Source organism: Colossoma macropomum, unplaced genomic scaffold (genome assembly GCF_904425465.1).
Source record: "Colossoma macropomum unplaced genomic scaffold, Colossoma_macropomum, whole genome shotgun sequence".
Taxonomy (NCBI): domain Eukaryota; kingdom Metazoa; phylum Chordata; class Actinopteri; order Characiformes; family Serrasalmidae; genus Colossoma; species Colossoma macropomum.
Window position 1 is genome coordinate 1,281 of NW_023495687.1, and position 14,339 is coordinate 15,619.

General features: G+C 29.7%; 1 protein-coding gene and 1 pseudogene across 1 annotated transcript; both read right to left on the bottom strand.

The window, feature by feature from the left end:
• Positions 1-648: 648 nt before the first annotated feature.
• Positions 649-2,816, bottom strand: LOC118802823 (annotated as a pseudogene).
• Positions 2,817-6,630: 3,814 nt separating this feature from the next.
• LOC118802822 (protein PXR1-like) lies at positions 6,631-9,535 on the bottom strand (the record flags this gene model as incomplete). The annotated part of the gene is made up of 2 exons (XM_036563245.1): positions 6,631-6,741; positions 9,437-9,535. Coding segments are annotated over 2 exons (210 nt in total), but the record flags the coding sequence as incomplete, so codon positions are not given.
• Positions 9,536-14,339: the final 4,804 nt, after the last annotated feature.

The following is a 14,339-nucleotide window of genomic DNA, read 5'->3' on the forward strand; positions in this document are numbered from 1 at the left end:
CTTTCCTTATTCTTTGTCTTTTACTCTCCTCTGTCCGTCTTTTAGTTTTCCTTTGGTTTCGTTCTTTTGTCTTTTTGCTTTTTACCCTTTCCTTCTCTTATTTTCTGTGCTTCCTGTATTCGTGTGTCTTGTCCTTCTTCTACACTTGTCTTCTATTCTTCTCTGTCTTACCTCATTATCGCTCTTCTCTTCTTTCATTTGTTTCGTTTCCTCTCTTTGCTCGTGTTCTCTTCTTTTTTTTCCTTCTTTCCGTTTCCTCTTTTCCTTTACCACTCCTTGTTTTTTCTATCTTATCTTTCCTTTATCGTTTTCTTTCTCTACGTTTGTTTTGTTTCTTTTCTTCTTTCTTTTCCCTTTCTCGTTTCTCTACATTTATTTTCTTTTTCTTCTCTTCTGTTGTCCTATGCGCGCTCTTTCTATTTTTCTTTTTTCCTTTAGGCTGTGTTTGCCTGTCTTTTCAGTTTCTTCCTGTTTTATGCTTTTTTCTACTCTTCTTGTTGCTAAATTTTTTCTTCTTTGTGTACTATCTGACTTGTCTTTTGCTTCCTCATTTTTCTTTGCAATTCCTTTCTTTATTTTGGTCTTTTTATTTTTCCTTTTTGCTGTTTCTTTCTTGTTTTCTTGTGTTCTTGTCTTCCTATTTGACACTTGTTTTGTGTTTCTTTCTCTCTGTCTTGTTTTCTTTCGTTCATTCCGTCTGTGTCTGCTTTCTTTTGTTGCTCTTTTTCTTTTTCCTTTCGTGTGTATTTCTCTCTTTACTTTTTCTTTTGTCTTTTTTCTTTCTTTTCCTTCCTCTCTTTTTTTCTCTTTTTTCTTTTCTCTCTTTCTTTCCTTTCTCTTTTCCTCTTTCTTTCTTCCTTTTTTTCCTTTCTGTCCTTTCTTCTTTTTTTTCTATTCTTCTCTTTTCTCTTTTTTTTCTCTTCTCTTCTTTTTCTGTCTCTCTTTTTTCTTTTTCCTTTTCTTGTCTCCTTTTTCACTCTGTCTTCGTTTCTCTTCTGCTTTCTTTCTCCTTCCTTCGTCTTTCTTTCTCTTTTTTCCTTTCTTCTATTTTTCCTCTTTCTTTCTCTTTTTTCTTTCTTTTCTATCTTTTTTCTTTTCTTCTCTTTTTCTTCTGTTTTCTTTGCTTCCTTTTCCTCTTCTTTTTTCTGCTGTTTTTCTCTTTCCTCTTCTCTTTCTCTTTCTCTATGTCTTTTTTCTTTTTTCTCTTCTTTCTTTTCTTCTCTCTCCGTTTCTCTCTTTTCTTCTTTTCTTTCTCCTTTCTTCTCCTTTCTCTCCTTTTTTCTTTTCTGTCCCTTTCTTGTTTTTCTTTTTTTTCTTCGTCTTCCTTTGCGTCTTCTTACTCTATCTTTTCTCTCTCTCCTTTCTTTCCTTTCTCTCTTCTCCTTTTCTTCTTTTTCTCTTTCTTTTCTCCTTTTTTTCTTTTTGTCTATTCTTTTCTCTCTTCTTTTCTCTTCTCCTGTTCCCTTCTTTTATTTTCTTTCCTTCTCCTCTTCTTTTCTTTTTTCTTTCTTTTTTCTTTATCTCTACCTCTCTTTTTTTGTTTCTCTTCCTCTTCTTCTGCTCTTTCTCCCTTTACTCTTTTTCCTCTTCTCTTTTTTATCCTTTTTCTTTCTCTTCTCTATCTAGTCTCTCTCTCTTTCCTCGTTTTGTCTCTTTTTTCTCTTCTCTCTGTTTTTTCCTCTCTTTCTGCTCTTTCTCCTTCTTGTCGTTTCTGTCTCTTTTTCTTTTTTCGCTTTGTCTTTCCTTTCCTGTTTACTTTCTTTTTTCTTCTTTGCTCCTTTCTGCTCCTTCTTTTTCTTTTCTTCTCTTTCCTCTACCCTCCTCTTTCTTTTTTGGTTTTCCTCCTGTTCTCTCTTCTTACTTTCTTCTTTCTTCTTCTTTCTCTTTTTTCTCTTCTTGTCTTCTCTTCTTTTTGTCTTTCTCGTTCTTGTTCTTCTTCTTCTTCTTCTCTCGGCTTTCTTCTCTTTCTGTTTTTTCTTTTTCTTTGCTTCCTTTTCTTTCTTTTCTTCTTTTTCTGGTTTTTCCTTTTTTCTTTTCCCTTTTTTGATTGTCTTTTCTTTCCTCTCTCTCTGCTCTGTTTCTTCCTTTTCTCTTGTCTTCCCTTCTTTGCCTTCTCTCTTTTCCATCTCCTCTTTCTCTTTCTTTTCTCTCTTTTTTCTCTTCGCCTTCTTCTTCCTTCTCCCTATATTTCTTTTCTCTCTCCTTCTTTTTCCTTTTCTTTTTCTCCTTTTTCTTTTTCTTCCTTTTCCTTTTCCTTTCCTCTTCTTTTCTCTCCTCTTTTTCTCCTCTCTTTCTCTGCTCTCTTTCCTATCTTTTGTCTTTCTTTCTTTCTTCTCCTCTTTTCTCTTTTTTCCTTTTTTCTTCTTTTGTCTTTTTTTTCCTTCTCTTTGCTTTTCTTTCTTCTTCTTTCTTTTCTCTTTTTCTCTTTTCTCTTCTATGTTTTCCTCTTTTTTTTCTCTACTGCCTTCTCTTTTTTCTCTTTCTTTTTCCTTTTCTCTTCTCTCTCTCCTCTCTTTTCCTTCTTTTCTATCTCTCTTCTCTCTCTCTTTTTCTTCTTTTTCTTTTTCTTTCCTTTTTCTTCTTTCTTTCTTTCTCTCTCTTTCTCTTTTCTATCTTTTTCCTTCTTCCCCTTTTTCTCTTTTCCTTTTTCCTTTCTTTTCCTTTTCTTGCTTTCTCTCTCTTCTTTTATTCTTTGTCCTCTTTTTCTTCCCTCTCTCTCTCTTTCTTTCTTTTTTCTCTTCCTCTCTTTCGTCTTTCTTTTTCTTCTTACTTTCTCTTTCTTTTTTCTTTTTTATTACTCTTTCTTTTTTCCTCTCTTTTCTTTTTCCTTTTTTGCTCTTTCTTATCTCTGATTCTCTTCTATTTTTTCTCCTTTTCTGTCATCATCTTTTTCTTTCTCTTTTCTCTCTTCTTTCTCTCTTTTTCTCTCTCTCATGTTCTCTCTTTTCCTCTTTGTCTTACTCTCTTTTTTGCTTTCTTCTTCCTCTTCTTGTTTTCTTTTTCCTCCTATCTTGTTTTTCCTTCTTTTAGTTCTTTTCTTTCCTTCTCTCTCTCTCTATTTTTTCTCTCTTTTTATCTCTTTTCCTCTCTTTCTTCTCTTCTTCTTCTTCTTTTTTCTTTTTTCTTTTTTCTCTTTCTTTTTTTGTTTTCTCTTTTCTTCTTCTTTTTCTCCTTTTTCTCTTCTATCTTTTCTTTCTTTCTCTTCTTTTCTTCTTTCCTTTCTCTACTGTCTGTTTTTCCTTCTTCTTTTCTCTCACTTCTTTCTCTATTTTTGTATTCTCTTTTTCCCTCTCCGTTTCCTTCTTTTTCTTTTTTCCTGTTCTTTCTTTTCTTTTCTTTCCCTCTCGTCTCTCTCTCTTTCTCTTTCCTTTTTCTTTTCTCTCTTTCTCTTTCTCCTTCTATTTTTCTCTTTTTCTTCCTCTTTTTCTTTTTCTTCTTCGTCTTTTCTCTTCTTCTTTTTCTATTTCTTTTTTCCTCTCTCTTCTTTCCTTCTCTTCTTATTCTCTTCTTTTCTCTCTTTCTTTCTTTTTCTTTTTCTTTTGCTTTGCTTTTCTCTCTTCTCTTTTCTTTTCCTGTTTTCTTTTCCTTTTATCTTTTCTCTCCTCTCTCTTTTCTTTCTTTCTTCCCTTCCTTTTCTTCCCTCCTTCTTTTTTCTCTTTTGTTCTCTTCCTCTGTTTTTCTTTTCTCTTTCTTTCTTTTTTCTTTTTTCTCCTTTTTTCCTTTCTTCCTCTTTTTTCTCTCTTTGTCTTTTTCCTCTGTTGTCTCTTCTTCTCTCCTTCTTATTCTTTTTTCCTCTGTTTTTCTTCTCTCTTTTTTCTTCTTCTTTTTCTTTTCTTTTCTATCCTTCCTTTTTCCTCCTGTCTTCTTCTCTTTCTTTCTTTTTCGCCTCTTTCTTCCTTTCTCTCTTTCTCTCCTTTCCTTCTTCTTTTATTTTTCTTCTCCTCCTTTTCCCTTTTTTCTCTTCTCTGTTTTCTTTTTTTCTCTTTTTCTTTTCCCTTTTTCTTTTTTTTCTTCTCTCCTTTACCTCTCTTTTCTTTTTCTTCTTCCTCTTCTCTTTTTCTGTTTTCTATCGTCTTTTCTTCTGCTTCTCTTTTTCGTTTTCTTTCTCTTCTTCTCTCTTTCTCTTTTCTCTTTTTCCTCCTCCTTCTATCTCTTCTATTGCCTTCTTCTTCTCTTCCTCTTCTTCTCTTTTCTTCTTTTCTTCTCTTTTCTTTTTTCTTTCTTTTCTCTCTCTCCTTCTGTCTCCTTCCTTTTCTCTTCTTCTCTTCTTTTCATCTCTCTCTTTCTTTCTTTTTCTCTCGTCTCTCTTTCTCTTTTCTTCTTTTTCTCTTTTCCTATCCTTCTCTCCTGTTTTTCTTTCTCTTTTTTCTGCTCCTTCTCTCCTTTTCTCTCTTTTTTCTCATCTTTCTTTTTCTTCTTCTTCTCTCTCTTTTTTTCTTCTTCTCTTTTTCTCTTTTTTCCTGTCTCTTTCTTTTTTTTCTTCTTTCTTTCTTTTTTCTCTTCTGTCTTCTTTTTTACTCTTCTTTTTTCTCTTTTTCTTCTCTGTCTCTCCTTTCTTTCCCTTTCTCTCTCCTTTCCTACCTTCTTTCTTTCTCTTTTTCTATCTCTCCTTTTCTTTTCTCTTCTTTCCTTCTCTCTCTCTCTTTCTTTCTTTTCTTCCTTTCTTTTCCTTCTTGTTTTTCTTCTCCTTCTCTCTTGTTTTCCTTTTCTGTTCTTCGCTCTTTTCTGTCTCTCTTCTTTTCGTGTTTTTCTCTCTCTCTTTTGTCTTTCTCTTTTTCTCTCTGCTTTCCTTCTGCTTCCTTTTCGCTCTTTTCCTTTGCTTCTTCTCTTTCCTCTCTCTTCTTTCTTCTGTTTTTTCTTTTTTTTTTTTTTTCTTTTTTTTTTCTTTCTTTCTTTTTTTCTTCTTTTTTTCTTCTTTTTCTCCTTTTTTTTCTTTTTCTTCTCTTTTCTTTCTTTTTTTGTTTTTCTTTTTCTTTTTCCTTTTTTTTTCTTTTTTCTTTTTTCCTTTTTCCCTTTTTTTTTTCGTTTTTCTCTCTTCTTTTTTTTTTTCTTTTTTTTTCTTTCTTTTGTCTTTTTTTTTTTCTTGTTTCTTTTTTTTTTTTTCTTACTTCCTTTTTTTTTTTTTTCTTTTTTTCTTTTCTCTTCTTTTTTTCTTTCTTTCTTTTTTTTCCTCTTTTTTTTTTCTTTTTTTTTTCTCCTTTTCTTTTTCTTTTTTCTCTTTTTCTCTTTCTTTCTTTTTTTTCTTTTTTTCCTCTTCTTTTCTTTTTTCTTTTCTTTCTTTTTTTTTCCTCTTTTTCTTACTCTTCTCTCTTTCTTTTCTCTTTCTTTCTCTTTTCTTTTCTTCTCTTTTTTTTTTCTTTTTTTTCTCCTTCTTCTTTTCTTTTCTTTTTTTTTCTTCTTTTCTTTTTTTTCTTTTCTTCCTTTTTTTTTCTTTCTTTTTTTTTTTTTTTTCTTTTTCTCTTTCCTTTTTTCCTTTTTTTCTTTTTCTCTTTTTTTTTCTTTCTTCTTTCTTTTTTTTTTTCCTTTTCTTTTTTTTTTTCTTTTCCTTTTTTTTTTCTTTTCTTTTTTCTTTTTTCTTCCTCTTTTTCTTTCTTTTTTTTCTTTTCTTTTTTTTTCTCTTTTATTTCTTTTCCTTTTTTTTCTTTTTTTCCTCTTTTTCTTCTTTTTCCTTTTCTTTCTCCTTCTTTTTTTTCCTCTTTTTTTTTTTCCTTTCCTCTTTTTCCTCCTTTTTTTTTTTTTTCTTCTTTTCTTTCTCCTCTTTCTTCTCATCTTTCTCTTCTCTTTCTTTCTCTTTTTTTTTTTTTTCTTTTTCTTTTTCTCTCTTTTTTCTTTCTTCTCTTTTCTTCTTTTTTTTCTTCTTTTGTCCTCTTCCCTTTTTTTCTTTTTCCTTTTCTTCTTCTTTTCTTTTTCTCTTTTTCTCTTCTTCTTCTCTTTTTCCATCTTCTTTCTCCCTTTTTCCTTTCTCTCTTTTTTCCTCTTTCTTCTCTTTTTTACTTTCTTTTTTTTCTTCTTTTTTCTGCTCTTTCTTTTCATTTCTTTTTTCTTTTTTTTTTCTTTTTTTTTTCCCGTTTCTTTTTTTCTTTTCTCTTTTTTCTTCCTTTTTTTTTTCTTTCTTTTTTTTCTTTCTTTTTTTTTTTCCTCTTCTTCTTTCTTTTCTTTTCTTTTTTTCTTTTTTTGTTCTTTTTTTCTTCTTTTTTTTTCCTTTTTTCTTTTTTTTCTCCTCTTTTCTTTTTTTTTTTTCTTTTTTTCTCCTTTCTCTCTCTCTTCTTTCCTTTCCTCTTTTTTCTCCTTTTTCTTTTCTTCTTTTTTCTTTCTTTTCCCTTTTCTTATTCTTTTTTCCTTTCCTTTTTTTTTCTTTCTTTCTTTCTTTCTTTCCTTTCTTTTCTTCTCTTTTTCTTCTTTTTTTCTTCCCTTTCCTCTCTTTTTTTTTTTTTCTTTTTTTCTTTCTTTCTTTTTTTTTTTTTCCTTTTTTTTTCTTTCTCTCCTTTTTTTCTCCTTTTTTTTTCTTTTTTCTTTTTCTTTTCTTTTCTTCCTTTTTTTTTTTTCTTTCTTCTCTTCTTCTTTTTTTCCTTCTCTTCTTCTTTTTTTTTTTTTTTTTTTTTTCTCTCTTTTTTTCCTTCTCTGTTTTCTTTTCTTTCTTTTTTCTTCTTTTTTTTTTTTTTTTTTCCTTTTCTTTTTCTTTTTTTTTTCTCTTCCTTTTTCTTTTTCTTTTTCCTTTCTTCTCTTTTTTTTCTTTTCCTCTTCCTTTTTTCTCTCCTTCTTTTTCTTTTTTCTCTTTTTTTTCTTTTCTTTTTTCTTCTTTTTTTTCCCTTTTTTTTCTTTTTTTTTCTCTCTTTTTTTCTTTTTTCTTCTTCCTTTCTCTCCTCTTTTCCTCTTTTTCTTTTTTTTCTTTTCTTTTTCTTTTCCTTCTTCCTTCTTTTTTTTTTCTCCTTCTTTTTTCTTTCTTCCTTCTTTTTCTTTTCTTTTTTCTTCTTCGCTTTCTCTCTTTCTTTTTTTTTTTTTCTTTCTCTTTCTTTTCTTCTTCCCTCTCCCCCTACCTCTTTTGTTCTCTTTCTCCTTTTTGTTTTTTTCTTTTTTCCTCTTTATCCTCCTTTCTTTTCTTTCTTCTTTCTCTCCTTTCTTCTTTTTCTTCTTTTTTCTTTTTTTTTTTCTTTTCTTTCCTTTTTTCTTTCTTTTTTCTTTTTTTCTTTTTTTTCTCTTTCTTTTCCTTTTTCTTCTTTTCCTCTTTTCTTCTTTTCTGTTTTTCTTTTTCCTCCTTTCCCTCTTCTTCCCTCTCTTCTTTTTTTTTCTTTTTTTTTTTTTCTTCTGTTTTTTCTTTCCTCTCCCTTTTTTCTTCTCTTTTCCCTTCTTTTTCTCTTTCTTTCTTTTTCTTTTCTTTTTTTTCTTTTTTTTTCTTCCTCTCTTCTTTTTCTTTTTTTTATCTTTTCTTTTTTTTCTTTTTTCTTCTCCTTCTTTTTTCTTTTTTCTTCTTTCTGTTTTTTTTCTTTTTCTTTTTTTCTTTTTTTTTCTTTTTCCTTTCCTTTTTTTTTCTTCTTCTTTTTCTTTTTTTTTTCTTTCTTTTCTCTTTTCCTTTTCTTTCTTTTCTTTCCTTTTTTTCTCTCTCTCTCTCTTTTTTCTTCTTTCCTTTTTCTCTCCTTTTCTCTTTTTCTTTTTCTTCTTCTTTTTTTCTTTTTTTTCTTTTCTCTTCCTCTTTTTTTTTTTTTCTCTTCTCTTTTTTTTTTCCTTTCTCTTTTCTTTTTTCCTTTTCTTCTTCCTTTCTTTTTTCTCTTTCTCTTTTTTTTTCCTTTTTTCTTTCTTTCTTCTTTCCTTTTTTTCCCCTTTTTTTTCTCTTCTTCTCTCTTTTTTTTCTTTCTTCTTTTTTTTCTTTTTTCTCTTTTTTTCTTTCTCTCTTTCTTTCCTTTTTTTTCTTTTTTCTTCCTTCTTTTTTCTTTTTTCTTTTTTTTTTTTCTTTTCTTTTTCTTTCTTTCTTTCTCTTTCTCTTTTTTCTTCTTCTTTCTTTTTTTTTCTTTCTTCTTGTCTTTTTTTTTTCTTTCTTTTTCTTTTCTTTCTTTCTTACTTCTTTCTTTTTTTTCTTCTCTTTCTCTCTTTTTCTTGCTTCTTTTCCTCGTTCTTTTTCTTTTCTTTTTGCTTTCTCTTTTTTTTCTTTCTTCCATTTCTTTTTCTTTCCTTTTCTTCCCTTTCTTTCTTATTTTTTTTTCCCTTCTCTTTTTTTCTCCTTTTTTGTCTTTTCTCCTTCTTCTTTCTTTTTTTTACTCCTGTTCTCTTTTTTTTTTTGTTTCTTTTCTTCTTTTTTCTTCTTTCTCTTTTCTTTTCTTCTTTTCTCTTTTTCTTTTCTTCCTTTTTCCTTTTTCCTCTTCTTTTTTTTTTTTTTTCTTTTCTTTCTCTTTCTTTTCTTTTTCTTCTCTCCTTCCTTTTCTTTTCTCTTTTTTTTTTCTTTTTCTTCTTTCTTCTCTCTTTCCTTTGTTTTACTTTTTTCCCTTTTTTTCTCTTTTTTCTTTTCTTCTCTTCTTTCTCTTTTCTGCTTCTTCCTTTTTTTTTCTCTTTCCCTTTTTCTTTTTTCTTCCTTTCTTTTTTCTTTTCTTTTTTTTTTTTCCTTCTCTTTTTTTTCCTTTTTTCTTTTCTTTTTTCCTTTTCTTCTCTTTTTTTTCTCTTCTTTTCTTCCCTCTTCTTTTTTTTTTTTTCTCCCCTCTTTTTCTCTTTTTTTCTTCTTCTTCCTTTTTTTTTTTTTTTTTTTTCTTTCTTCCTTCTCTTTTCTTTCTCTTTTTTTTCTATCTCTTTTTCTTTTTTCTTTCTTTCTTTTTCTTCCTATTCTCACTTTTTCTTTTCTCTATTTTTTTTCTTCTTTTTTCTTTCTTTTCTCTGTTTCTCTTTTTTCTTCTCTTTTTCTTCTTTTTTCTTTTTTTCTCTTTTTTTTTTCTTTCTTTTTCCTTTCTTTTCTTCTTTTCTTTTCTTTTCTCTTCCTTCTCCTTCTCTTTTTTTTCTTTTTTTCCTTACTCTTTTTTTTTCTTTCTTTTCTTGTTCTTTTTTTTTTTCCTTTTCTCTTTTCTTTCTCTCTCTACTTTCTTTTATTCCTCTCTTTCCTTTTTTTCTCTTCCTTTCTTTTCTTTTCTCCTCCTTTCTCCCCTCTCTTTTTTTTCTTCTTTTCTTTCTTTTCTTTCCTTGTTTTATTTTTTACCTTTTCTCTTTTTTTTTTCTTCTTTCTTTTACTTTTTTCTTTTTCTTCTCTCTTCCGTTTTTCTTTCTTTCTTTTCTATTTTTTTCTTTTTTTCTCCTTTTCCTCTTCTCTTTCCTTTTTCTTTCTTTTTTTTTTTATCTTTCTTGTTTTTCTTCCTTTTTTTTTTTCCCCCCTTCTTCTTCTTTTTCTTTTTCTTTCCCCTTTTTTTCCCTTTTTTTCTTTTTTTTCCTCTTTTTTTTTTTTCCTTTTCTCTTTTTCTTTCTTTATTTTTTCTTTTTTTTCTTTTTTCTTTTTCTTTTTTTTTTTTTTTTCTTGTTTCTTTCCCCCCCTCCGTTTCCTTTCTTCATCTTTCTCTTTTTTTTTTTCTTTTCTTTTTTTTACTTTTCTCTCTTTTTTTCTTTTTTCTCTTTCACTCTTTTTTTCTTCCTCACACTTTCTCTTTTTTTTTTTTTCTTCCTCTTTTCCTCTCCTCTTTCTTTCACTCTTCATTCTTTCTTTTTCTTCCTCCTTTTTTTTTTCTCCTTCTTCCTCTCCTATTTTTCTTTCTTCTCCTTCTTTTTCTTTTCTTTTTCCCTCATTCCCTTTTCCTCTTTCTTTTTTTTTTTTCTTTTCTTTCCTCTTTTTTTTTCCTCCTCTTTCTCTTTCTTCCCTTGTTTCACTCACCTTCTTTTTTTTCTTTTTTCATCTTTTTTTTCTCCTTCTTCTTTCTTTTCCTTTTTTTTTTCTTTTTCCCTTTTTTTTTCTCCTTTTTTTTTCTCTTTCTCTTTTTCTTTTTCTCTTCTTTTTCTTTTACTTTTTTATTCTTCCTACCTTTCCTCTTTCTTCTTCTCTTTTCATCCTTTTTTTTTTTTTTTTCTCTTTTTTTTTTCTTCTTTCTTTCTTACTCCCCTTTTCTTTTCCCCCTTCTCCTTCTACTACTCTCTTTTTCTTCTATCTTTCTCCCTTCCTTTTTCTTTCCTCTCTCTACTTCCCTTTCATATTCCTTTCTTTCTTCCTTTTCTCTTATCTTCCTTTCTTTCCTTTTTTCTCTTTTTACTCTTCTCCTATACTTTTTCCTTTCCCTCCATTTTCCTCCCCCTTCTCTTTTTTCCTTCTTTTCTCCTCTTTTTTCTTTCTTCCCCTTCTTCACTTCTTTTCTCTTCCTCTTTCCCCTCTTATCCCTTTCCCTCTATTTTTCTTCTCTTCCTTTTTTTTCCTTTTTCCTCTTTTCTTTCACTCTCCGTTCTCTTTTATTTTCTCTTCTCTTTTTACCTTTTTTTTTCCCTTTCTTTCTTTCTTCTCCCTTCCCCTAATACTTCCCTTCTTTCCTATTTCCTTCTTCTCCTTCTCTTCTCCTTCCTTTTCTTTCTTTTTTTCTTTATTTTTCTTTCTTTTTCACTCCTTCTTTTCCTCTTACACTTTCTTCTTTTCCCTCTCTCCTTTCTTTTTCTTTTCCTCTCTCTTTTTCTTCCATTTCCTCTTATTCTTTCTTCCTCCCTTTCCTCCTTTTTTTTCCCCTCTTTTCCTTTCCTTCTCCTTTCTTTCTTTTCTCTCTTTTTCTTCTTCTCTCTTTCTTTTCTCTTTTTTTCTCTTTCCTCTCCTTCCCCCCTCTCTTTCTCCTCTTCTATCTTACTCTCTTCTCTCTCTTCCTTTCCTTCTTTTTTTCTTCCTTTTTTCCCCCTTTTTTTTCCTTCTTTTTCCTTCTTTCTGTCACCTCTTTCTCTTACTTTCTATTTTTCTTTTTTTTACTTTCCCCTCTTCCTTTCTTCTTTTTTCTTTTCTTCTTTCTCTCTTCCCTTTTCACATCACTCTTCTTTCTTCTCTTCACTCCTTCTCTTTTTCCCCCCTTTTTTTTTCCCTTTCCCATTATACTTTTTCACTCCCCCTTCTCTCTTCTTCTTACTTTTTTCTCTTCTCTATCTTCTCTCTTTTATTCTTTTTCTTCATCTTCATTCTTTTCCTCTTCCCTGTTTTCTTTCTCTTACTTTCCCTTTCTTTCTCCTTCTTTTTATCTTTCTTTCTTTTTCCCTCTTCTTCTCCTCATTTCTTTTTTCTCTCTTTCTTCCTTTTTTTCTCTTTTCCTCCTTTTCATTTCTTCTTCTTTTTTCTTCCCCTTGTTTTACCCTTTCTTCCACCCTTCTCTCTTCTTTCCCTCCCCTTTCTCTTTTTTTCCTTTTTCCCTCTTTTCTTTTCTTCTTCTCCTTCTCTACCTTTTTATCTCCTTCTTTTTCTTCTTTTTTTTCCTACTTTCTCCTTTTTTTTCCTTTTTCTTCCTTCTTTCTCACCCTTTTTTTTTTCTTTTTTCTTCTTCCCCTATTTCTCTCCTCCTTTTTTTTCCATCTTTTTCCTTTTCCCTCTTTTGCCTTTCCTTCTTCCCTTTTTCTTCTCCCCTTTTCTTTCCTCTTTTTATATTCCTTCCCCCTTCTCTTCTTACTTTTATCTTTTCCCTCTCTCCACTTTTTTCTTTCCTTCCTCACCTCTCTTCTCTTCCTCCCCTCACTTTCTTTTCTCTTTCCTTTTCCCATCTTCCCCTTTCTTCAACTCTTCCCAATTTTTTCTCCTTTTTTTTCTTACCTTTTTTCTCTCTTCTTCTTTTCTTATCTTTCCTATCCTCCCTCACTTATACTCTTTTTTTTCTTTTTTTCTATTCTTCCCCATTTCCTACTCATTTTTTCCCTTCTCCTCTTTCCCTTCATTAATCTTTCTTCCTTCTTACTCCTGCTTCCCTTTCCCTTGTTTTTCTTTCTCTCTCCTTCTTTTCTTTTTCATCTCACTATTCTTCCTCTCCTTTACTTTTTTCTCTTTTTTCCTCCTATTTCTTTCTTTTTCTATTTTTTTCTTTCCCTCTCTTTTTTTTTCCCTTCTCTTCCTTTCCTTCCTTTTCTTTTTTTTTTTCCCTTTCTTTCCCTCTTCTCCTTTCCTCTTATCCCTTCTTCCTCCCACTTTCCCTTTTTTTTTTTTCCCTCCCTTTCCCTCTCTCCTTCTTCTTCTTCTTCTTTCCTCTTTAATCTCTTTTCTTTTCTTCTCTCTGTTTTTTTTCTCCTCCTCCCTCTTTTCTCTCTCTTCTTCCTCGCTTCCTTCTTTCCTTCTCTTTCCTTCTTCCTTTTCTTCATTCCTTTTTCTTCCTTTCTTCCCCTCTTATTCTTCCTCTCCTCTTCTTTTTCTTTCTTTTTCTTTTCCCCTTATCCTATTTTTTTCTCTCCCCCTCCTCTCCTTCCTTTTTCCTTTTCTTTCTTCCTTTTTTCTTTCCCTCCTTTTCTTTTCTTTTCTCTCTCTTTTCTTCTTCCTTTCTTCTCTTTTCTTTTTTTTTTATTTCTTTTCTTCTCTCTTTTCCCTTCCCCTCTCTTTTACTTCATCTTTTTTCTTCCTTTTTCTTTTCCTCTTCTTCTTTCTACTTCTCCTTTCTTTCTCTCCCTCCCCCTTTTTCTTTTTACTTTCCCTCTCCTTCTTTCCCCTACCTCTTTCTTCACTTTTCTTCTCTACTTTTTCCCTTTTTACTATTTTTTCCTTTCTCCTTTATTCTTCTTTTTATCTTTTCTTATTCCCTTTCTTCTCTTTCCTATCTTTTTTTTCCCTTTCTTTTGTTTCCCTCTTTTTTTTTTCTCTTCCTTTCCTCTCCCCTCTATTCCATTCTCTTTTTTCTTTTCTTTCTTTTTTTCTTCCCTTCTTCTTTTCCTTTTTTTTTTCTTCTTTTTTTTCTTTTTTCTTCTTTTTTTCTTTCTCTTTTTTTTCTCTTCTTTCTCTTTCTTCTTCTTGTCTTTTTTTTCCTATTTCTCTTTTTTTTTTTTCTTTTTTCCCTTTTTTTACCTTCTTTCTTTCTCTCTCTTTCTTTTTTTTTGTTTTCTTCTTTCCTTTTTTTCTTTCTTTTTCTTTTTCTTTTTTTTTTTTTTTTTCTTTCGCTCTTCTTTCTTTTTATTTTCTTCGTTTTTTCCTTCCTTTCCTCTTCCCTCTTCCTTCTTCTTTTCTTCTTTTTTTGCTCTCTTTTTCTTTTTCCTTTTTTTTTCTTTTTTTCTCTTTTCTTTTTTTCTTTCTCTTTTTCTTTTTCTTTCTCTTTTTGTTTTTTTTTTCTTTTCTTTTTTGCCGTTCTGCTTCTTCTTTTTTTCTCTTCTCTCTTTTTTTTTCCTTTTTTTCTCTTTTTTTTTTATTTTTTTTTTTTCCTTCTCTCTTCCTCTTTTCTCTTCTCTTTTTTACTTTTTTTTCTTTTTTCTTCTTTTTCTTGTTCCTTTTTTTTTTTTTCTTACTCTGTTCCTTTTTTCTTTCTTTTTTTTTTCTTCCTCTTTTTTCTTTTCCTTCTTTTTTTTCCTTTTCTTTCCTTTTTTTTCTTTTTTCTTTTTCTTCTTTTTCGTTTCTTTTTTTCCCTTTTTCCTTTCCATTTTTTTCTCCTTTTTCTTCTCTTTTTCTTGTCTCTGTGTTTTTTTCTTCCCTTTTTTTTTTCCCTTCTTTTTTTTCTTTTTTTTTCTTGTCTTTTTTCTTCTTTTTTCCTTTTTCTTTTCACTTTTTTCTTTTCTGTTCTCCTTTTACCTTTTTTTTTCTCTCTCTTTTTTCTTTCTTTTTTCTTTTCCTTCCCTTTTTCTTTCCTCTCTTGTTTTTTTCTCTTTTGTTTTTTCTTTTTTTTCTTTTTTCCTTCCTTTCTTTCCCTTTTCTTTGGTTTTTTTCTTTTTCTCTTCTCTTTTTTTCTTTTCTCTCTTTCTTCCTTTTTTTCTTTTTTTTTTTTTTTTCTTTTCTCTTTTTCCTCTGCTCTTTTCTTCTTTGCTGTTTCTTTGCCTTGGCTTCTGTTTTTCTTCTTCTCTTTATCTTTTCCTCTTTTTTTTTTTTTCTCTTTTTTTTATCTTTTTTCTTTTTCTATTTTCTTTTTTCTTTCTTTCCTTTGTTTTCTTCTTTCTCTTTTTTTTTTTTTCTTCTTCCCTTTTCTTTTTTTTTTTTCGTGATGCGAGGTGACGTCTTCAATTGCTTAAATTCAATGAACTTTTCTAGTCCAATGGAAGTCGTCACAATGACAAAAAAAGGCGCTCGGTGGCGGATAGTGGCAGGAGCATTTAAATCCGCTTCTTTTTTTTCGTGTTTGTCTTGGTGACGTATTTTATTTGGCTTAAATTCAGTTGGAACTTTTTTCTAGTGCAATGGAAGTCGTCACATTGACAAAAAAGGCGCTCGCATGTGGCGGATAGCGGCAGGAGCATTTAAA